The sequence below is a fragment of the Vespula vulgaris genome, chromosome 15, assembly GCF_905475345.1.
Source record: "Vespula vulgaris chromosome 15, iyVesVulg1.1, whole genome shotgun sequence".
NCBI classification, from domain to species: domain Eukaryota; kingdom Metazoa; phylum Arthropoda; class Insecta; order Hymenoptera; family Vespidae; genus Vespula; species Vespula vulgaris.
Genome location: NC_066600.1, coordinates 4,660,244 through 4,684,620, shown reverse-complemented (window position 1 = coordinate 4,684,620; position 24,377 = coordinate 4,660,244). Strand labels below are relative to the sequence as shown.

The following is a 24,377-nucleotide window of genomic DNA, read 5'->3' as shown; positions in this document are numbered from 1 at the left end:
TAGTTATATTCTTTAAAGTAATAATTCATGCCATTTAGAATTTTAATATTCTTTTAATAAAATTCAATGTTAGATATAAAGACTATATATATATATATATGTATATAGAGGGAGAGAGCAACATACATACATACACACACACACACACACACACATATACACATTTCGTTTAAGAATATATATACATAATTATTCTAATTACATTACTATTATATTTTGTCTTGTATATGAATTCAATTTAAAATATTTTGTTTTTAACGATTGGCTACAGTGATGCCTTTCTAGAGACTATTTACTCATAGCATGTTCACCGTTCCTTTCCAGTTCTTAACGCTGTACCGTAAGCACGTGGTTAAGAGTGTAATTATTGAATTTAAGGTGAATTATTAAACAAGACACGTAAGTATATGTATTATTTTATATGTAAAAACTTTAAATTACTGAAACGATTCGTAAAAATGAGTTTAAACAGATATATTTAGTATACACATGCATGCTTGAACAGTAGTCTATAACATCCCATGCAGTTGTTTCTATAAATTCATGTTATAATTGCATTTAAGTTTTCTTCATATATCTGTTGATATTGTCATATTGTAACAGAACTAACGAAATAACGTTTCAAGTTTCATGTTTATAATACTGAATAAGTTTTTTAATGTTGAGCAATTTTGAGCAATATGTATACTCATACTATTATTAAAACAAAATTGGTATTAAAACAAAGTTTACATGATCTATGTGTACAAGTGACGACATATTTCTCTATTGTGACGTTTTTTAATTTGTCGATAACGTTAAATATTATTTTATTACAGAATGCCGTTGGCTCGTGATCTTTTACATCCAAGTCCTATTGAGGAAAAAAGAAAGCATAAATTAAAGAGACTTGTGCAAAAACCTAACAGCTATTTTATGGATGTAAAATGTCCAGGATGTTATGCCATCAAAACTATCTTTTCACATGCACAGAAACCTGTAGAGTGTGATGGTTGCCGTACGATTTTATGTACACCAACTGGTGGTAAAGCACGATTAACAGAGGGTTGCTCCTTTAGAAGGAAGGTTCAATGTTAATTTTATGTGACACAAACATCATTCTTTACATTCGATAAATAAATACAATTACACTGTAATGAGTATATATTTCTACCACAATGTTTGTACGTGTGTGCATATGTGTATTTATCTATGCTCCCTTTCTTTCATAATATTTTGCTCACGTCATCAATATTAAAATACTTTTGTAACGTTGTGCGAATAATTACTTAAAGAATACACAGAATGTTATATGATCATTAATTTTTTTTTATTTCTAATTATGTCAGAGATAATCTTAATAAATGTAGCAGCTTATAACAATTAAATATTAATTTACATCATGATTGATTATTGTATGCATTACATGTTCCATGTCATTTTTATAAATTGCTTAACAAATATTCATTAACATTTTTACTATATTTTTCTGCAGTGTTAATGTTAACACATTTATTTAAACCCTTAAGAATGCAATATTGCATTGTATGCTTGAAATACTCCAGGTGCGACTTCGACGGACCGAGACTTGAGCGATAACTACAAATAGTGTAAAATATAAGATTTAATAAATTGAAATTAAAACGTAAGTGGTATGCATGTAATGTAACGATTAAGTTGCATCATACCGTAACATCAGGATTGCCTGGCTGAATTTTTAATTCGTTTAGTACCCATACATTATTTGTTAATTTCAAAGATTGATAAAGCATATCTTGTCCTTCTACATTTCTTTTGGCAATTGTGAAAACGTTGTTTTGTTGCATCTTTTGTACTACTTGATCAGCAGTCAACATTATACCGCTTAATGTATACTGGACCTAACGATAGAACCAATCTTATTAATTGAAAAGCATAAATTGAAGAATAAAAGATTATGAAAGCAAGTTAATAGAAATAACCTCATTTTGCGCAGGAATATCTTTCCAAGTTGAAAGAAATACTCTTTTATCTAGTTGCCCATCTTCAGTAAAATATACATTCATAGGGACTAAGCATGCAAAATAAAATACATCGATATTATTCTTTATAGCAACTTGTAAATTATTTAAAGGTTCCATGCGTTGCACTGCTCCTGCTGTGGATAAAATTACATTGGTTTCAATGCTAGCTCCTGGACCTAAAGGGCTTGGTACTTGCAACGGTGCTGCTGGTGTTAAACCAAAACTATTTTTGTTAAGCTGAATTGCAAATCCTCCCATAGGTTGCATTGCTTTATTTGTAAATGTCATATCCATGCTGATTTGACCATTCCTATTTTAAAATCAGATTGAAGTAAAATACTAATACAATAATTCATTTCACTACATATACCATAATACTTACTTCCTTGAAAATGTACCCCAGATATCAAAACCTTTACCCTTTTCTGCAGGTAGCCAATTAACTTTAGGTGGTATATAAGATGTAGGTCCTTGATTAAAACCGAAAATATCTCCCAATAATCCTGTTGTACTCTGAGAAACGACTGGTGCCGCAGTACTTGTAGCACCTTCATTACTACCTAAAATTCCATCTAAACCACCTCCTAAGAGATCTAAACCTAATCCCGATTGTGCAGCTGGTGCTGGAGGTACTATAGTTGGTCCACCTTGAAAAAGAAGCATTCATATAGCTTATATTTTCGTACGCGCAATATTATTACACAACCTCTTTAAAAATAATATATTCACCAATGTCCATACTGAGAAGATCACCTATCAATGAATCCTGTGCAAGTATAACTTGAGCGTGAGGCTGAGAAGTAGTAGTAGTAGTACGTTGCCCTGAATCCTCATTTGAATTACTTCTAGCAGGTAAAGATTTTCTAGCTCCAGCTGCTCTACCTTCTACAAATGCAGTTGGTGGTTTGTGATACACAGACGCTAAACTAGAAATGTGGCAGATCAGTTCATCTAGCAATGTTGGTTCCAATAAATCTGTCTCTTCTGAAATAAGAGGTTTCTCAGCTAGTACAACTTCTTTAGCTGCTGCTGGATCAGTGCTGAGCAACCGCCAATATATAAATCCACGATCTCTCAAATCTGGATTATCTGAATCTTGTGTTGCTAAACTTAGTACTTGCTGTACCAATTCTTGAGTATCTGTAGGTCTTTTCAAAAATAGTTTTACAATAGCTGTTAATAGTTGTAATTGCACTTGTGTATTTTCATCATGAAAACCTTCCAGAAAACTTTCCAACAATTCATCTGCATTATCAATACGTTCCGCATACTCTCCAATTATCCAAATCATAGAAGCACGTGCTTCTGGTTCATCAAGAGTATCTAAATTTTCACAGAGTGTTGAAATTATGCTTTCATATTTATTTGGATATTTACGGAAAATATCCTTAATAACGACAATGGCTTCTTGAACTACATAATTAACCTAATAAAAATCAAGAAACATATACTATATTCCATGTTAACTATAAAAAGTTATGATTCTATTTAGCGTGTATACCTTTGTTTGAATTAAGTCTAGTAATGTAGAAACACATCGTTCTGCAGAAGGTTCAACTTTTATAGCACAACGTCCAATGGCTCTAACAGCTTTCCTAACAAAATCTACATCAACTTCTGTAGCATATTCTTTTAGTTCAGATAAAACCTGGGCAATATTGGCTTGTGATGCTAAACGTATCATAATATCCAATTTTTCAAGTTTAACATAAATTGGATCATTATATTTAACAAAGAAAACTTTCATTTCATGCTTCAATATATCTGGCCTTTTTTGTACAATAAGATTTATATTTCTCAGTGCAACATATTGAACCTCAGGTTCAGAACTGAGCAATGTAACGAGAGGCGGAGCCAGCTTTTTTGTAAGGGTACCAACGAAATCAGATTCTGATTGAAGCATTTCCATCAGTTTCATAAGAACCTGAGTTTAAGTGTAATATTAATCGTTATAATTTGATATAAATAAAATTTAATGATTCTCTGTTTGTTAGAAAATGCAACAAGAATTCTACCTTAACAGCAGAGAGAACAACTGCAGCATTTGCATGTGCTAAACGTGGAGTAATACGTTCACAGATACTTTGAGCTTCACGATCATCCTTTGGTGAATAATTAGCCAGTGAATCTAATATAAAAACTTGACCCCATTCTGTACATTCATTAAGAGCTGTGAGAAGTTTGTTGATAGTTTGAGCATTCATTTCAACTAAAGGTTGTCCGCTAGGACTAGCTTCATTAATTTCTGACAATGCAGCTACTGCATTAGCAACAACCTAAGAATAAATGAAAGGAACATACAGAAATATATATAAATTCATTAAACACGTTTCTGTTAATCACACTTCTTTTGCTGAATCAGAATGAACCTACATACCATAGGATTGCTATCAGATAGAAGATCTTTTAATTGATCCAAAAATCCTTGATCCTCAACTAAAGCAGCATTAATGTCGTAAAGCTTAGCAACGCATACAGCGGCCGTTTTACGAACATATGGATCCTCGTCCTTCAGACATTTCCTCAATGGCTCACAGAGGTATTCAGTAATCTTGTCAACACGTATGCACCCCATTGTACGAACTGCTAATGCTCGAATCAGTGGATTTGGATCCTCACAGTCCTGCGCAAAAATCGGGCAAGCCAGGGATTCAAGTCTAGTCACAGCAGTGGCTATCTATCTCAGCCCATGAATTTTAACAAAGTAGAAATTGGTATGGTACCTTTGTCATCGGAGATGTCGCTAGCTCCTTTTGCGTGTCAGAACGAAAAAGGTCAAATTGGTCACCGTCACCATTTTTATTAATAGTTAAATATTATACTTATGAACCATGTAATATAATGTTATATAGAACTGATCATTTTTTAAAGAGCACGAGATATTTTAAGGCTTTACTGTACAAATGTTCGTTATTTTGAGTTGAAATATCAAAGTTAAAATAAGATAAATCGACATTAATTTTGTATTCATGCGCGCGAAAGAATACTTAAATATTATTAAGAATCTGTTGAACATTAAAGGATGTACATAAATATTCCATATTAACTGTGATATAAAATATTATTTTCAACATCAATTACATTTATTAATGACATATACATCCTGAAAGGAGTGAAATAATTTTCGTGCAATTAGCAGATCTATTCATTGTATCAGGCATCAATTTATAATGCAATAATACATATAAAATGACATTTAAAGAATTGGATGAATCATGCTGTTTACATTGTAGGCATTATATAAGAGAATCCATCTTTCTACCATTGATATTGTATTAAATGGCAGTTAAACTAAAGGCCAATTATATTCTTATTGCAAATATACAGCTGTGACACAATTACACAATATGCTACAAGCTGTTTAATTGCAAAATATATTGTGTGAATATGAGAAAATTCCATGCTTAATTTTGGAAAAGTAATTGTACTGGTGCATTAGTATTAAAAAACTAACATTAATCCAGATCCTTTAAAACCCTTTGATGAATAAATTTTGTTAAATATCATAATTATTATATAGAAACATTCCTGCTATATTCATATGCTTGATCGAAAATAGATTCTGGAATTTGGTGATACGCAATAACAATTAGTAGGTTTTAATTGTACGTAATTGTAACGTCTACTCCTTTTAAGAATATTCATAATACTTGTATCAGCCAAACTCCAGGCTCGTGCCCTTTGAAAAATAAGCAATTCAGAAAGTACGAAAGGAGAAGTACATTCCGTCCCATAACGCAGACAGCTCTGTACAAACTGGTGTAATTTGCAAAGCACAGTCTGTACATAGTATGAGGCAGGCTGCAAAAGGAATTATAGTTGTTTTTGATACAATTTGTTCTCATTAAGAGAATCTCTCTTTAAAAAATATTTTCAGCTTGCCTCTTTGCAGACAGAGACTCTCAACATCATCCAAGTGTCAATAAGTTATTTAAAGGATGAAGGTGCATTAATAAAATTTAGTAAATTAATGAGTTTCTAACGCTACATTACCTTAACGAATGTGTTGACAGCCATGATGGCCATATCTGGTTGACTTTTAGCATAATTCATGAGATACAAATAAACCAATTTCTTTAATTCCAAATTATCCGTCTGCATACAGTTAACAACATCGGGAAATAGCGCGGATACATCTTTGCCTACTGTCATGGATGCAATCACCTAACAAATTAGATTACTCTTGTATATAAGTTTATTATGGTAATTTAATTTAATGTTTTAACAATATTTTTATTAAATAATTAAGCTTTTTCCATGAATGAAAGTTTTGAAAAGATATCATGCTAGATAACGATATAATTAAGAATAAAAAATTTCAAGTTACAAACCTTTTTAACAGCTTCCTTTTTCTTTTCTTTCTTATCATTGTTCAATTCTGACTTAAGTTCAAATATTTCACCTTTTTTTGTGGTAGTAAAATATTTTGAGTCTGTCATCTTGATTTTCAGAAAGGTATTTATTAAGATCTACCTTCGAAAACGAAAAATCGATATTAAATACTATTAGAGGATTCTTATGTTATATAGTGGAAAATTAAATAAGGACTCAATATAGCAAACCATACTTGGATCAATGTTTAAGGCCTATGGTGTCTTCTTACTAACTTTGAATAAAATTCAAAATTCTTTTAAACTTATGTATGTATATAACACTGATAGCGAAAGTTTGCAGCAAAGCTAACGAAATTTATTTTACGTGCATAAAAATAGAGGGAAAAAAATGTAATAAATTTCTTAAAAATCAATATATCTATGACAATAATCAAATTTTTTATACAAAAAGAAATGATGTCAAATTATATACATAATATTTTATTTTTAAAATAATCTACAAAAATTGATACCTTTTACTAATATTCAAATTATTTGAGAATCGAAGCAAAAAGCTTGTCAATTGTCAATTGAAGGCGATACGCCTTCTTTACCCCACTTCCACATAGACTGACGTTTAGTTACTTATCGACAAAATATCGATACTTATCGATAAAATATCGATACTTATTGATACGCACTTCTTTCGATTCTCGAAAATCGATAATAATATAGTTCCAAAACTAAGTTTTATTATTTTAATCATCCAATATGGTCTTGTTTTATTAATAATAATTTAAATTAGCACTAATATATATGAATTTGAAGTATGATATATTTTCAAAGATTTTTAAGCTATCTTTCAAAGTATCTTTTGCAATAAAAAATCTCAATTTGCATCAAAAAATTGAATATTTCTGTTTATTTTAAAACATTTTGTCATAAAACATATGTATCTCGTGGCTATATTCATGTATCTCTTCTATTCGTTGATACTTTCTTTTTTCTTCGTGCAATAAAGGAAACAGTATGTACCATAACAAAATGCTATCCTACCAATCATATTGCTTGTCTCACATTGCATGAATTCCTTCATTATTTTTCGTTATAGCGAATATTGTTAGTGAAACGTTGAGAGTTTTTACATAAGATTGTGCAAACGTATCATGTCCACGTAATAAAAAAAGAAGAAGCATTGGTAATAACTGTAAATAACCATAAATACATAGTTACGTTGGAAATATAGAAGTATGCGCCTATTATAAATCATAAATAATTAGTGTTAATAATTGTTAAAAGAAGAACACTGAATAAAAATGTTATCTATTGAAAGAATCCCTGATCAAATTGGGTATTTAGTATTAACAGAGGATGGAGCAGTAATATCGGTAGTATTTTCATAATTACATTTGACATTGAAACGTCAGTATACGTATGTATTATTATAAAATAATGTACTTATTTAAAGAACATATTTCTTTGTCAAATTTCAGTCTGGTGGCGATCTAGAGAATGATGAAAGAATTGCTAGTGTTATTGTGGGTTTAGTGATGTTGACAAATAAAATAGACCCGAAAGCGTTTCCCATGGGTGAAGGTTTTGAAAAAATATCAATTACATATCCAGATCACTGTTATATTATTTGTCTCTCGAACAAAAAGATCTACGTAGTAAAGAAAAAATTATCATTGCCAGAAAAAAGTATTGAACCACAACAGTTTATTGATATTTAAATGTGTATGTGCGCGTGTATGTGTATGGTGAGTGTTAATCATTCGCAGTCAGTCATTTTTTCAATTTTCTTAAACTGAAAACCAGTTAAAATAAAGAAATTTTAAAATTGGTCATAGCAGATTTCTATTATTAAAACAAGAATAAAAATTATAAAAATTATTTTTAAGTATCTGGCTTGTAAGAAATTCTTTGAAGGTTCCTTGAAATTAAAAAAATTTTTCTGTTATAAATCTATATAAAAAATATATTAAATTTATAGATATGAAAAAATAAAAAAATATATTTTAAAATTCCTAATCTAGGATTATATGAATGTATTGAATACAGTTTTGCTTATATGCTTTTATAATATAGAATAAACTACTTGTTATTATTCATTATTTTTATTTAATTCATTACATGTATTTTAACAAAAATCAGAAAAATATGGAAAAATAAAATTTACTACTTGTATGATAAATCTGGAAATAATGACCTTTATGTAAAGGAATTATGCAGGATTTGCATATAAAGGACATGTTAATACATTTTTCATGACTATTGCGGATTCTACATTTTTGTAAGTACTTTTTTATTCTTAAACTTTTGATTTTTTCTAAATAACGTTTTTATGTCATCTAAAAGTTTGAGGAACTCGGTTCGTTTAATTAGATTTTTTTAAAAATAATAATATGAAAGATATTGATCGACAAAATCAACACCTCTTATTATATGTCGATTATATCTTGCTATGAACTTGGGCTTACAAATTATTTTTTTTGTTATTCTATTCATTTTATCGGTCTTTACAATATCTGCTTATTACTGTAGATTTCTCAACAATCTAAAATGTGTGTCGTTGATACTATTCAAACTTCCTTTATATTCTTCCATTTAAAAGTTAGCATCTTACCTTTTTGTTGAAAATCAAATTCACCTATTTTTAATTTTACAGTGTTTACTTCCATTAGAAAACTTTTATCTTTTCTTATTATACCATAAATCCAAATCTTTTTTGTCAATAAATTTTTATTTATTATAATGCTATGGCAATAATTGTCTATATAGACATAGTAAGTTATATATAAGTTAACATTTTAATTTAAAATAGTTGAAATATTTTCTAAATCATCGTCTAAACTTTAAATATAGTTTAAGATTATAAATATATCTAGTATTTGCCTTACACAACATTTTTGATAGAATTCCATATTTTTTTAATTTTATTCAAATTATAAATCTAAAAAAAGTAAAGTTGTCTGTGATATGGAATTATGAATTCATTTAAGGAAAGTTCTTATTCAAAACATGATTTATTACGAGTTTAATTTTACATAGTTTATTTGAATTTTGTGTAATTTTTATATTATTGCACAAAATCTATTTTATGTCATTATTTTTTAAAAGAAGCTGATTTATTGACAAACAATTTTCCTATACTTGTCTTATTAAAATATATATTAGAAATTTTATTCTCTGTAACATTACTTTTTGTAGGTCTATTTTTTTATTTATTTTGATTATTATTATATCTAGGATACATACGAACATAATACTTATTAGTTTTACTTGCCATTATCTTTATCAAATCAATTTCACTTATATTATGAGGATCATTTGGAAATACCTTGATACTAAAAAAAAATTAAATTTCTTTTTGAATCATATTTTTTCTACCTAATGTTATGAGTATTGTTTTGTTTTTGCATTTGTCTCATTCTTATTAGAAACTCCATTAGATTCATCTTCGACATTAGAAAATTTATCAGAATCTATTTCTTTTATTACATTACTATTTTATATTTTCATAATAACGATATATTATTATTAACATTAAAGTATAAACAACATTAGAATATCAAAGTACAATGTATTACATCATTTGCATTAAATTATTGATCAATTTTTAAATGATTATAAAGGACGTTAATTCTTTTCAATATTACAAAACTGAACTTAGTATCATGATATTAAAATCAATATTAAAAAATTTTTGAGTTTAATATTATTTGAATTTTTCATTATATATAACTCAGCTGTAATTAGAAATAAATTTTGAAATAACATACACTGCCGATGAAAAGTATGTAAACACTTACTAATTTCAGGAAATTTGTGAAATATAATATATATTGTTATTGTTTATCAAAATTTTTTTATAAATCCTATTATAAACATATATCTAATATGTTATAATAATATTAAATTGCAAAATTTAATTATTCCTTTTGTTTAAATGAATAAAAATTTTTCTAATAGTTCATTATATTCTACATTATATTCTGTTTCATGCGGACGGTTTACAAGGCTTCGTTATTCTATTTTCTTCGATCTTCGTGTTTATTTTCCTCGAACTGTGTTTCGTGATATGGTTCGCTATCATTTTAAGCATAGTTAATAAGACATAGTAATAATCCAGCATGTAGGAATCTTAGATAAAATCTTAGCGTTCGCTTTGTATTTCTATCGATTGTATTACAGTTCGATTTGAATACTTGGAAAAGAACGATGGATACGAAAAAAGCGAATTAAAGCTATTCATAACCTTCCGCTTGTAACGTGCGCGACTTCAGCGACATGTACGTACAAAATATGAACTACGAATACGAGCAAGGAACACTATCCCTACCATACGTCCATCGTATCGACGTATAAGCTTGTTATTCCCTTCTACACGTTCATAACAATTGATTTTGTGTAGATAGAGTAAATAATTTAGTAGTTGTGAATTCAACTTTTCAGCTCTCATATATATATATATATATATATATATATATATCTTGTTTGAACGTAACTCATATTTCTTTGATAGTCGTACGCTACAATGATCCTAGATATTACATCGGTACGTATTTGTTTCACGATAAATGCTTTGAAAATAATAAATATAATTGTCACATATATAAAAAGTAATGTATAAATTTGCGACAAAAATAAGATTCTGTCGAATATTTTCTTAAAAATAATTAATGAATGCTTATATATTATATTATTTTAATACAAATTAAAACGAGTTCTTTTCTACTCTATTTATAAGGTAAAACTCCCAATGCTTTTTCTTTTACATGTTCTCCTTTATACTGTTTCAAGTACTACTACTGATATCAATAACAATAATATAATATAATATAATGTAATGTAATATGATATAATATAATATAATATAATAATAATAATAACGTACTTAAACATAATTGATATATATTAAACAGTATAAAAACAAATGTATTACAATCCTAAGATAGTAAGATAAAGAGAAACAATAACGTACGAAAACAAAAGGACGTTCGTATTTGTCATCATAGTGATATGTATAAGGACGTATTTATCGATGGGCGGTCATGTATTGAAATTATCAAGGATACGATTTGTTGAGAATCGTGCGATAAATTATGATATAAAATGAGATATTTTTCTTTTTTTTTTGTTAAAATAAATTATCATAATCATATGTTTCATGATGTACATAATATAAGTATATTTTTGTATCTCTTCTTATTATTTTTCTTATTATTATAATTATTATATTACATATTATAGTAATAGTAATAGTAATAGTAATAATAATAATAATAAAAACATAAAGTGAACTACAAATATAAAGAGATGAAAGCAATCTTGTAATATAAACTTGTTTTAATCTATAATAAAAAATAATATAATATATATGTTCACTAATTATTAATTTTGAAAAAATAATTAATAAATGTATATACTTTATAATCATTTGTCATCAAACAAAATTATACTGTTGTTATGTTCTATCTGGCATAGGTCGTTGCAAAATTCACATCAATCATCAGTGAAGGAAATAAATATAAAAGATTGGATAGTAATATCTAATTATATTATTGAGTAAGGAAAAAAAGAATAAATTAATTTATTATTTTCGTTTACCTCAATACAATAAAATTAAAATTAAAGAAAAAGGAGAGAAAGAGAGAGAGAGAGAGAGAAACATTGGAATCATTTAGTCTAGGATCTACGATTCTTGAATTACGAATGTAGATGTTTGCCAATGTACTATACATTGCTTATAAAATGTTTATCTTTTTAATCTATAAAATCTAAAGGAATTACAAATTGTTCAAAAATTGAACAATATTGTAGAAATTCACATCCATTGACATAAATGATTGGACATGTATTTCCTTATTTTTGCCATAAAATTGTCTGTACAAAGCTCATTAAAATGATCGAGTGAGTTACTCTAACTTCTAAGTACAAGTATCGCGAAACGCATTTCTTTGCGTTTGGAAACGTTCAGAAAATCTGAACATCAGCTATGCATCAAATGAACAGGCAATCACTACTTTACGAAAACAATATATACATCCAAGCGTATATATGAAAATCAGTGTGAAGTACGAGCTTTTCTTTTGCCGCAAATTTTGAAGAGTCCCACAGTACTAAATCTTTTTTTCGCGAAAAATGTCGAAAACAACATTTACGCCAGCGATGAGAATAGACGTAATTCTTAACCGATTTTGATGACCAAGGTCTTATTTTAAAGGTGAAGGTTTAATCTTAAATCGGTTCCACTTTCTGAATTTTTGAAAAACTTTATATTTATTAATAAACTATTCCCGAAAAAATACCATTTTTTAAGACGATTTTCAGAAGAAATGAAGACAATGAAGAAATCAAGAAAATGAAGATTTTTCAAAATTTCAAAAAGTAGGATTGGTAGATTAAACCTTCGTCTTTAAAATGAGACCTTATTCATTAAAATCGGTTAAGAATTACGTCTGTTCTCATCGCTGGCGTAAACCATTATAAAGCTAGCTAGGGATGATGAACAGCCTATAGAAATGCGGTCATATAAATTATGGTATTATCCAAAGAAGGATATTCCATAAGAGAAATTATAGAAAAGTAGGAGTTTTAAAGTTTTACGTAAGCTACAGTGTTCAAAAATACGTTGCTGCAGAAGATTGTTTATCCAAAAAAAGATTTGGAAAGACCAGAAAAACGACCCAGACGGAAGATCAACACGTTGTAATTATCAGTAAGAAAAATAGAAAAAATACAGAGGTGAAGCAAAAGTTAATACGTCCAAAAATACGACGATTTTGGTATCAACAGTTAAAAAGGCATCTTAAAGAGGATGGTCTTTGTGTTGCGATAAAGAAACCATTTTTGAGGGAACAAAATAAAAAGAAAAGACTTCAGTGAGCCATGTATTATAAAAATTGAATATTGGAAGAGTGATGAAAGGTATTGTGGACCGATGAATTTATGTTTGAAATGTTGGGTCTAAGCGGCTTGTTTTTGTTTGTCTGTAAATTCATGAAAAATTAAATAACGATAGTCTGTTACCCATTATTAAATGAAATGGCCCTTCTTTTATGGTATGGGGATGCTTTAGCAAGAATTTGATGGGAGATTTAATAAAAATCAAGGGTATTCTAAAGAAAAAAACTTATTTAAAGATTTTAATTTTTAAAAGAGAGTTAATTTCATTTGAACAATGCCTAATTGGTAATCATTTTATATTTATGCAGACAACTATTCAAAATATAAAGCTATAATATGTATGAATTATTTAAAAGAATTAGAAAAAGATTCTAATTTAAAAATAATGGATTGGCCATTCCAATCTCCTGATTTGAACCCCATTGAAAAATTGTGAGATCACTTGGCGGACAGGTTAGAAAATGGAATCTTTGGAATTTTTGGGAAATTTTGTAAGCCGAATGAATTAATATTGAGTGAAATATTGGAAAATTTAATAGTCAGAATGCCGCAACTCGTAAACGTGATCATAAAAATACGCGATAGAAATATAAACAAAAAATAAATATAATTATTTTTTTATTAATATTGACGAATTTTTAGTAATATTTTTTATTAATATTGATGAGATTAATATTACTGAATTATCATTAAGATATTTTTTCTAACATTGTAAAAAATAATACATATAAAAAGAATCAAATTTACCAAAGATTTTATAACTTTTTTCAGGATAAAAATGGTGAGATTTTATGAGAATAAAGTGCCCACGTACTTACGAGCAGTAGCGTACATAAATTTCTATCAATGGTAATTAAAAATAATATGAGAAAGGATGTAAAATTTACATCAATGGTTGCAAATGTATTAAGCATTTATATTTTTCTCCTTTACAAAATATTAAAAAATATATGATATTAAAAAATATTTATATATTTATAATTATTATGTATAATTCATATTTATGTATAATATATAATTTATATTTGTATATATATGATTCATTATTTATTAGAATTCTTTATTTTAAATATTATATACAAATATTATACATTAAATAATAAAACACCTCAAAAGTTTACAATTAATATTAATTACATATTTACATTATGTATAATTCAAAGCTTGAAAACGTACATTATGCTTCAGTGTCAGTAGATGAACCATCGTAATTGACTAAGGAAGTAGAGATATTAGCACTTTTTGATGATGTTGCTATATCTACCTTTGGTAACAAATGTTTACTTGTATTAGCTTTTTTTTTTAGCGAAGATAGCGACATATTTTTCGTTTTATTTTTCGAACGTACAATAGAAACTAATTTTTTTAAAGGTGTTGTATCAACTGTACCTAAAATTTAGTTTTAAGCATATAATTATTCAAAGTTAAAAATAAATACAAACAACATTTTATAAACTTACCTTTTTTTGTATTATGTACAAGTAATTTAGCTGTTTTAATATCATCTTCATGTTCCTCCACTAAATCTATTTTCAATCCAGATTTATTCAATAATAATTGGTTTAATCCTTGTTTTTTTTTAAGTTCTTTCTTTTTAGCCTATGTCATATAAAATAATTATTATATATAAAGTGATCTTCTATTTTTATTTACGTTTGATTAGTACATTGTTTTATAACAATTATAGAAATATTCTCTATCATACACACCCGAAATGCAGATCTTAATGCACAATTTGAACTATAATCATCCTTCCATGTGGCATCGTTTAAAGAAATAGCGCTTTCTAATACTTTATCTCGTGATTTGGCTACCTTTTTGTCCTCAACTTTATGTTCTAATTTATACATTGCGTCATCATATAATCGATGAGAAACTTCCTTTGTTTCTGGTACGATCTGCTCATTTTCTTTAGGATCCCATCGATTTTCTTGGCGTCGAGCACCACTTACAATAACATAATCTAAATTCTGAAATATGTATAATTGTTATAAATCGTTATATGGTAATACAACAAAATCATATATATGGTAATAAATATATATTATATCTTACAGCAGGATCAGTTTTTATTTCAAAATGATTGTTGCAAAGATGACATTTCATACGAAACTGATAAAGCGGAGTACTATAATACATTCCGATTTTTTTCTTTTCTGCATTATATCGTACACCCATTCCAATGTGATTTCCACAACCATTACACCATATATTATATGGCATTTCAAATCGAATAATAAGGATACCCATATGAAGTTTCCGTGCTCTTTCACGTAATGCATGTGTTCCAAGAAATTTATTAAGTCCACCAACGCGTGGATCGTAATCAGGTGGATAGTATAAATTTGTTCCTTTTCTCTCACCCATTGTGCTACAAATTTACATCAAACATAACATACAATATACATATAAATACGATCTCTCTTACCAGAATAAATATTTCTTAATTTATATAAAAATATACAACAAAATAAAAATTATTCTCTGTATATAATAATACCTGAATTAATAATATATTTTAGCTATTTAATTAAAATTTATAAGTTATTGTAATAAAACTTTTGGCAGATGTCAGTTTATTATGTCCTCCTAATATTTTTTTTATTTAGATTTTATATGATAAATTTTTGAGTAAACAAAGAATAGATACGATAACTAATTCGACGAAGTGAATAAGGTTATGATTTCATTTGTAAATTAAAATTTGACACAAAAGACATTTTGAAAATAGAATCAAGATAGAATTGGACAGAATCACAATAAATGAACATATTATTGATGATTGGTCGTATCATGCACATTGTATGAAGAGTTTCATAATTGGTCGCATTAAAGAAAAATATTACTAGAATTTTTAGTCAGAAATAAGGCTTAGTATTCGATACTTATCTAGTAACAAAGAAAATGCAAGAAATTACCCATAATGTCTTAACGTGTAAAAATCGCGGTAAGAGACAAATTCTGATTACTTATATCGTTCATTAAGCGAAGAAACGCTAAAAAGGTAAGACATTAATCCGATCATTTGAGATCAAATACTTTTTAAATAAATCTTGCCTTTAAAATTTCCTCTACATTATATATTGTATTTTTTTTTATGTAATTATTTTTAAACAATATATATTAACATTTTTTGCGAGTTAAAGTGGTAGAATGGATCATTTGCATGCTATAACTATTAAACAAAGGCAGACCATGCGTTTCATATTATCTTTCGTATTTTTGTTTGTTTTAATAAATTTTCATAATTTAAATTTGTCGGCTTATTATTTACAGCAGATAAAAGAATAAAGAACATTATATGCTATATAAATCTATGTTTTGATATCTCTATTCATATATAATAGAAAAGCGCACACAAAAAATTTTATATTGAAATTTCAATTAAAATTGGATTTTTTAAAAAATGAAGACAATAATTTAATTTAATTAAAAATTTTATGAATATTATTATTATATTAAAATATGTAACATGTAATTTATGTTAAAATGGAAATTAAAATTTGTAAGTAATTTATATTTGTAATATTTAAAATTTTAATTTTAACGTGTAATTTAAATGTTACAGTATATTACATATATACGAATTCAATAATATATAAGATGCAACAAGGCAGAGGCCGGGGTCGTGCGAAAGGTCCACCTGTGCAATCACCTACTTCACCAACAACTGGTGCTTGGGTACGTAGACCCGGTCCAGGTCAACCTCAGGCAGGACCGTCACAACCTAGGGCTTCACCTAGACCATCGCAACCTAGAGCATCGTATCCTAGACCACCACAACCTAGGTCATCACCTAGACCATCGCAACCTGGACCATCCCAACCTGGACCATCGCAACCTGGACCATCACAAAGAGCATGGCCAAGACCTGGCCAACCAATTCAGGTAAATAAAAATAATAAAAAATATTAAAACATTAAATTATATAGATATTTTATATAATTATGTGGGAAACTTATGAAATATAATTTATATTATTTATAGCTTTATGTATACTTTTTTTTAATTTTCATATGTCTACTTTTTGTTCTTAACTTAGTGTTAATTACAATTTATTTAATAAGTACAGTATAAATATATCTATTAATGTAAATAAATGTTTTGTTTATTCTTTTGAATATTATAAACTAAATTCGTATATAATTTAATAAAAATAGCAGTAAATATATTCTTATATATCAGTAATCATAAAGTTTTTATAGTGTATATTTATCTCTTCATTTAATCGAATTTTATTTCTTATATCTTATTTTTTTCGATATTTTTATCGATATTTGTTTTTTATTTCCTTAGTTTTATTTTATAATGAAACAATGTATGTTAAAAATATCTATATATAGAGTTGAACGCATTAGTTTATGTCAGTATTGATAAAGTTCAGTGATAAAAAATTCATATAATATATATTATTGTTAAATAAACACAATACTATAAATAATTTGTGATAACATTGATAATATTATAGACTTTTGCACGAGGAGGACGAGGAGATGGACAAGGCTATTCTGGAGGAGCTAGTTATGAATCGAAAGATACTCAAAGTAATATGTTACTTAATTAAAAGATGCGCAAATGTATATTAAGAATATTCATATTAAAATATAGATTTTTATTAGCAGGTGGTGGTGGAGATGCTTCAATTGGTAGAGGTGCCATGCGAGGTAAAAGATCAGTACCTACTGACATCATGCTAGTTACAAGACCACAAAATCTGCCTACAAAGAAAGGTAAGTTTTGTTTTTAATATTAATCATGAAATATATATTGCAACAATTCAACAAAGAAAGAGATGGCTTATAATTAAGAATATGTTAATTGAAAGTCAAATCTTTCGTAATGGTAAAACGTTTTGTTTACACATTTTTATTTTTGCTTGATTCGATACACTATCGACCTTCCTGTTTGTTTTGTAAGTTGTTTGCAGGTATACAGATTTATACACCTTTTATGGACGCCCTAGAAACTGTCTGCTTTTTTCAAATACACACATACAAGTTCACCTTATTATAACATTTCTGGCATATCTTATGTGTTAGATAAAGAATAGGAATAGTGAAGTTATCTAATTCTGGGGGATCTTAAGACAATTAACTTAATCTTAAGACAAATAAAACATAATTTTATGACATTGCTTCATTTTCTACAACACATTTTTATGTGATAGTTTAGAAGGAGATTAGGGGATTTACAATGAAAAAAACTAAATTAGTCGATTTACAAAGAGGATGATGAAAAAAGGACATGATTAGTTTACTATGTACATAAATGTAAAGTCAGACCACTGGCGGATTTAGTTTTCAAGGAGCCTGAGGCATTACAAATTTTTGAGGCCGTATTAAAGTATATCAATTATGCACGATACGTACATAATATATTTTCTTGCTTTAACTGTTCATGTAAATGACGAAGTGAGAAATATACTGCGCAAATTCGATTATAGTCGAAAATATAGAAATAAAAATTATATATCGGCCACCAGATATTAAATTAAATTTATTATATAATATAAATTTATATCGCTATGTGGGAGTTCCTGTTTTATGGGACCCGAGGCGATTACTTCCATCGCCTGTACGTAAATCCGCCACTGGGTCGTTGTTGAGCGGGTAAGACATAGAAAAAATAATAGGTTCTTAAACGTGGTTGTGTTTATCTTCTGTGCGAACGCTTTTTTCTTTTCTTTGCTTCACTGTCGTGGTAATGTTTTTATTTTTTTTCCATTCTTTCTTTTCTTTTCTTTTCTTTCTATATCGTATGAACCTCTGAGCTTTACTCGATTGATTTCAACGGTAGCAAATTTTGTTCTATCGAATTATTGCTTATCATTTAAATTGTATTCTATAAACAAATTTATTTAATTTGTAGGAAGTTTTGGTACCCAAATTAAACTTCGAGCGAATTACTTCAGGTTACTGTCTACTACAAACTGGACTCTTTATCAATATAGAGTTGATTTCGCTCCGGAAGAAGATCGTACTGCTACTCGTAAATCTTTACTTAAGCATCATAAAGAAAAATTGGGTGCATACATTTTTGATGGTACTGTACTATACACAAGTCACCGTTTACCTGAAGTAAGTTTTAACATTTACTAATATTGCAATATTAGAATAAACATGTAAAATATTTATTTGCAATAAAAAGAAAATAATGAATTTTAGAATATGAATCTTCTATCAAAAAGACAATTTGATGATGAAAAAATTACAATAACTATCAAATTTGTTGGAGATCTGGCTAAAGATGATCATCATTATCTGCAATTTTTCAACATAATAATGAGGAAATGCTTGGAGCATTTAAAGCTACAATTAGTTGGTCGTGATTATTATGATGCAGAAACTAAAGTGAGTAAAACATGATTAAATTATCATGATTAAATTATTTGTTAAAGCGTGATATATTATAAATGTATACATGTATAATGTAAATATATATATATATACGATGCGCGCGCGCGCGCGCACACACACACACACACACACACACAACGTAAATATATACATATATACAATGTATATACATGTACAAGTGGGATTAACTAAGTATAACAATCACTACGGTTGTAAAATAGTTTTTTTTGCTTAAAGCAGAAACTTACAGGTAATAAAAAAAAAGAAAGAAAACAATTTGAAACATTCGAAAATAACTAAATTTAATTCGCTCTAGTCTCGATACCTGGTCTTTGTCAACTGTCCTCAGATTGTCCTTTCAAAAATATAAATAGTCTTGATATTATTTTGTTCTCTCTGTGCTTTAATTACCAAGTGTTTTAGCTCCTCTCTTTCTATTCCTCGCGTAACAGGACAAAAAACGTAATTTTACAGAATATTTTCATTTATTTATTTACTCGATCTTGTGCTCGAATTATATACATAAAGGTACTATGATAAAAATAATAAAATATGAATATATGAATATATGAATATTTATGTATGTAGAAATGTATTTATGTGTAAATTCCTATGGATTTAAATAATATAATATATACACATACAAATGTATTTACTCATTTATGATACCATGTATTTTTTAATAACAGGTTGTAGTTGCTCAGTATAAATTGGAATTGTGGCCAGGTTACTTCACATCCATTAGACAACATGAAAGAGATATTCTTATGTGTGCGGAAATAACTCATAAAGTTATGCGTCAGGATACACTTTTAGATATTTGGAGAAGTTGTCAAGAGAATGGAGGCAATGTAGAGGTAATTTAACATATGACTTTCAGTATCTTGAAAATATTAATGAATGATAATTAAATGTACATTTATAGAAAACGTATTATGAAGAAATCTTAGGATCTGTTGTACTTACTGATTACAATAACAATACGTATCGGATAATGGATGTTGATTTTAAACTAACGCCAAATAATGCCTTTCAACTTAAATCTGGAGAGTCAGTAACATATAAGGATTACTACAAGAATAAATATAATAAAATTATACAGTACAATAATCAACCTATGCTCGTTGCAGAAGGAAAACAAAAATCACGTAATCTACCAGATCAATCGGAACGTTTAGTTTACTTAGTTCCTGAATTATGTCGCGCGACAGGTGATAATATTTGATATTGAGAAAGTTTATAAAAATATATGTATTAACAAATATTATTGTAAAACAAAAATTATTTTTTCTGTTTGTGTATATGTATATGCATATAGGTTTGACGGATCGTATGAGAGCAAATTTTGATTTGATGCAAGCGTTAGCTACACATACACGAGTCTCTCCTGAATCACGAATTCAGAAATTGTTAATGTTTAATAGAAGACTCTGCTCTCAACCAAATATTGTTAAAGAATTAAAGGAATGGAATTTAGAATTGGAAGATAAATTGGTTGAAATTCCAGGACGTGTATTACCTACTGAAAAAATAGTTTTTCGTACAGGTTCTATATCTGCAGGTGTAGAAGCAGATTGGACAAGGGAATTGCGTAATAAACAGTTAATTGCTTCTAAACCTTTGAAAAATTGGATTTTAGTCCATACAGGGAATTTAAAGCGAGATTGCGAGGTATATTCATTATATTTTTTATTAACAATCTATACTTCAACACAAATGATTTTGGTCTTCGTCAACTGTTTGATTGAATTTTGATTTGACAGGATTTCTTAAAAAATCTTACAAAAGCAGCAGGTGGAATGGGATTTAATATAGAACGTCCAAGAATGTTTCCAATTGCAGATGATCGATCTAGTACATATTCTGATGCATTAGAAGAACTCTTAAGTAAATCTATTCCACAATTAGTTCTTTGCATTGTTACAACTAATCGTTCTGAGCGCTACAGTACTATAAAAAAGAAATGTTGCGTTGACCGTCCAGTCCCGTCGCAGGTAGTTATTAGGAAGAATTTAATAAAAGGATTATCTGTAGCTACGAAAGTAGCTGTTCAAATGAATTGTAAACTGGGTGGAGTCCCATGGTGTGTCGAAGTACCGCTTTCGGGATTAATGGTGGTTGGTTTTGATGTTTGTCATGATACAAATATGAAAGAACGTGATTTTGGTGAGCAATACTTTACAATAAAATTATTTTCAAATGAGATATACTATGATGTATGAGTAATGATTTTATATATTAAAAAAAAAAACAATATTTACACAGGTGCTACGGTAGCTACTTTAGATAAAAATTTAACCAGATATATTAGTGCCGTAAGTCCACATAGTAATGGTGAAGAATTATCCAACGATATAGCTAGTCATATTTGTAAGTTTGTAACAACATATCGACAATACAATGACAATAAATATCCTGATCGTATTGTGGTCTATCGTGATGGTGTTGGCGAAGGTCAAATACACTTAGTCTATAATCATGAAGTAAAGGAAATAAGGAGGAGACTTGCTCAAATGTATGGAGGTGAGGCAGCAGTAAAGATGGCTTTTATAATCGTTAATAAACGGGTGAATACTCGAATTTTTTATAATGAGAGGAATCCGCCATGTGGCACAGTTGTGGATGACGTGATAACAAGTCCAGTAAAATACGATTTCTTTATCGTATCTCAACACGTTAGACAGGGTACTGTTACACCAACCTCGTATAGTGTGATTGACGATACTGTTGGTCTTGATGCAGATAAGATGCAACGGCTCACGTATAAGCTCACACATATGTATTACAATTGGTCTGGTACTGTAAGAGTACCAGCTCCATGTCAATATGCACATAAGCTTGCATATTTGGTAGGTCAATATGTACATCGAGCTCCAAACACTCATTTGGAAGATCTTTTATATTATTTGTAATGTCTAATTTCTATTTCTATTCTTTTCATTGCGACGTATATACATCATATGTAAATATACATGCATACCTGTGTATATACGTATAGTCATGAATATAACATGACATCCATATTTTATTTTATTTTTTGTTTCAAAACTTTTTGAGAGAAAGGGAGAGAGAAATGATTATTTTTTAGTATATATATAATATATATTTCTTTTTTTATTATAGCCTTACATAGACGGCTTTATTCAACTCACTAAAATTATTTTATTGTTGTTACCATTTAAATCTTTTTTTCTTATATATTTTATTAAAAGGATTAAAGCATAAAGTTACATTAGAAAGACTTATCACATATGTATATATGGTATAGTGATATGATATTCTTGCGATCCTTTTACACTTATGCATATATACACTTAATTGAAAGCGAGTGTTTTCTTTTTTTTTGCTGATACAGGAAATGATAAGATCGATGTGGCAAATTATATTCATCTAAAGATATTCATAGCTTAATATACGGAATGTTTATTTTTTGTATACAAAGATAAAGAAAAACATAATAAAGTAATATAATTAATAATATATTTTTGTATTTTTTTCGTGAAAGTATATGGTAGATCTGTGTATAACGGAATGATAGATTACTTCATCGTTTTTACTTCCATCATTTTTAAATCCATACATGCCATTGATTTTTCAAGCACTAGAAAGAAACGAATACGAAAACGTCATTTATATTAACGGCCTGCTTATGTATGAAGATGTCATGTTTAGATTTGTTTATATCCACAAAGTTATAATAGAGTTTTAATGATAAGAGTTTTACCGATTGATCCATATAAATCTGCTGGAACTTAATTGTCTTTGGTGATTAAACTTACTAGTGATGAACAAACTCTATCAAAACTAAAATTAATCGCGCATTGTTATTCACTTAAAAGATGCGTTTCTCTTCTGGAACGAGTGCACTGGACGATTAAATAATTTCTAACGATTCCAGTACGAAATGGATTTTATAGAAGCTGCATGTTTATGCTTTACGTTATTTGATTTATATACTAAAAATTATATACTACTTAAATATTAACACTAAAAACAATAAACCAAGTCCAGTCATTTCTTATTCTTAAAATCGTCAATAAAGTCGAAGACAAATATTTTTTAGTAATCTTTGTTTTTCTCGATTCAAACCTTTTTTAAAACATAGGATGTGATTCAAACAATTCCGATGCTTTTTTTCTTAGACACAATTGCAATAATATATGAATTCAATTCATCTTATCTTTCATAAACATATCATTTTCTTCAAGCACAATGTGTCATATTACCGTGTAATTGTGTATGTTCAACTTTGTTTCAAATAGTAAATTATTATTGAATTCAGCAAATTGACTGTTATAGTAAGATCAACAGAATGACATGTGAGCATTAATTTTAATTTATGTTGCAACGAAGGTAAGAGGATGCGTGTGTAGAAGTGATACGTTGAATGTCAATCTATTCTGCATCTAAAGTCAACAGGCATGTATGTAGAGTGATACATAGATCATCAGATTATATTACATCTGAAATCAGCTGATAGACGTACTGAATGACAATAAAATATAAGATTATACTGAGCTCAAAGCTAATGCAGAGCAGAGTGTGTAGCATCAGGCATGGAGGATGACCCCGATGCATAATTATTAAATGCATAAAATATTTAAGCTAGGACGTTAGTTGGAACCATTCCTGCTACTTCTTATTCTCTCGTTCTTTCATTCGTTTAGTCTGTTAATTAACTCACGTGCAGTAAAATCGCAGTCTCTGTCTCAGTCCCTTTATCCGAATTCCACTAAAATTTCTGTATCCAAGTTCAGTTAAAGTCTCTATCTATCTAAATTTCAGTCGTAGTAAAAATCAGTCTTTCTATCTAAATT

The 24,377-nt window shown here is 28.3% G+C and overlaps 5 protein-coding genes across 18 annotated transcripts; 3 read left to right on the top strand and 2 right to left on the bottom strand.

Moving 5' to 3' along the window:
* Positions 1-251: 251 nt before the first annotated feature.
* On the top strand, positions 252-1,136 carry LOC127069553 (40S ribosomal protein S27). The gene is made up of 2 exons (XM_051006690.1): positions 252-399; positions 819-1,136. Exon 2 carries the CDS (start codon positions 820-822, stop codon positions 1,075-1,077), a length of 258 nt encoding a protein of 85 aa, XP_050862647.1. The 5' UTR covers positions 252-399; position 819; the 3' UTR covers positions 1,078-1,136.
* A 151-nt stretch (positions 1,137-1,287) lies between these two features.
* On the bottom strand, positions 1,288-6,951 carry LOC127069549 (AP-1 complex subunit beta-1). 6 transcript variants are annotated; one of them, XM_051006674.1, is made up of 13 exons: positions 6,829-6,909; positions 6,550-6,588; positions 6,314-6,455; positions 5,976-6,146; positions 4,706-4,732; positions 4,360-4,605; positions 3,998-4,258; positions 3,484-3,906; positions 2,712-3,408; positions 2,365-2,629; positions 1,941-2,292; positions 1,668-1,859; positions 1,288-1,578 (listed from the first exon to the last, which is right to left on the bottom strand). In XM_051006674.1, the coding sequence occupies exons 3-13, from the start codon at positions 6,419-6,421 to the stop codon at positions 1,504-1,506; spliced, it is 2,817 nt and encodes a 938-aa protein (XP_050862631.1). In that variant the 5' UTR covers positions 6,422-6,455; positions 6,550-6,588; positions 6,829-6,909; the 3' UTR covers positions 1,288-1,503. The 6 variants fall into 6 exon arrangements, with proteins under 6 accessions (XP_050862631.1, XP_050862628.1, XP_050862633.1 ...); XM_051006671.1 differs by lacking the exon at positions 6,550-6,588 and having other exon boundaries at positions 6,829-6,951; XM_051006676.1 differs by lacking the exon at positions 6,550-6,588 and having other exon boundaries at positions 6,314-6,451; positions 6,829-6,937.
* A 146-nt stretch (positions 6,952-7,097) lies between these two features.
* LOC127069552 (ragulator complex protein LAMTOR4 homolog) lies at positions 7,098-14,234 on the top strand. Of its 6 annotated transcripts, XM_051006688.1 has the most exons (6): positions 7,098-7,683; positions 7,789-8,588; positions 10,316-10,853; positions 11,783-11,863; positions 12,939-13,225; positions 13,976-14,234. In XM_051006688.1, exons 1-2 carry the CDS (start codon positions 7,612-7,614, stop codon positions 8,026-8,028), a joined length of 312 nt encoding a protein of 103 aa, XP_050862645.1. In that variant the 5' UTR covers positions 7,098-7,611; the 3' UTR covers positions 8,029-8,588; positions 10,316-10,853; positions 11,783-11,863; positions 12,939-13,225; positions 13,976-14,234. The 6 variants fall into 6 exon arrangements, with proteins under 6 accessions (XP_050862645.1, XP_050862643.1, XP_050862646.1 ...); XM_051006686.1 differs by having other exon boundaries at positions 7,098-7,322; positions 7,407-7,683; positions 10,316-13,225; XM_051006689.1 differs by lacking the exon at positions 11,783-11,863.
* Positions 14,235-14,243: 9 nt separating this feature from the next.
* LOC127069551 (coiled-coil domain-containing protein 130 homolog) lies at positions 14,244-16,021 on the bottom strand. Its single transcript, XM_051006683.1, has 5 exons — positions 15,705-16,021; positions 15,260-15,575; positions 14,914-15,174; positions 14,665-14,803; positions 14,244-14,593 (listed from the first exon to the last, which is right to left on the bottom strand). The coding sequence occupies exons 2-5, from the start codon at positions 15,569-15,571 to the stop codon at positions 14,382-14,384; spliced, it is 924 nt and encodes a 307-aa protein (XP_050862640.1). The 5' UTR covers positions 15,572-15,575; positions 15,705-16,021; the 3' UTR covers positions 14,244-14,381.
* Positions 16,022-16,075: 54 nt separating this feature from the next.
* On the top strand, positions 16,076-23,041 carry LOC127069550 (piwi-like protein Siwi). Of its 4 annotated transcripts, none has more exons than XM_051006680.1 (11): positions 16,076-16,208; positions 16,773-17,092; positions 17,673-17,748; positions 17,824-17,934; positions 19,073-19,281; positions 19,369-19,554; positions 20,250-20,417; positions 20,486-20,771; positions 20,879-21,231; positions 21,324-21,726; positions 21,826-23,040. In XM_051006680.1, exons 2-11 carry the CDS (start codon positions 16,808-16,810, stop codon positions 22,470-22,472), a joined length of 2,724 nt encoding a protein of 907 aa, XP_050862637.1. In that variant the 5' UTR covers positions 16,076-16,208; positions 16,773-16,807; the 3' UTR covers positions 22,473-23,040. The 4 variants fall into 4 exon arrangements, with proteins under 4 accessions (XP_050862637.1, XP_050862638.1, XP_050862636.1 ...); XM_051006681.1 differs by having other exon boundaries at positions 16,124-16,208; positions 16,808-17,092; XM_051006679.1 differs by lacking the exon at positions 16,076-16,208 and adding an exon at positions 16,671-16,709 and having other exon boundaries at positions 16,808-17,092; positions 17,827-17,934; positions 21,826-23,041.
* Positions 23,042-24,377: the final 1,336 nt, after the last annotated feature.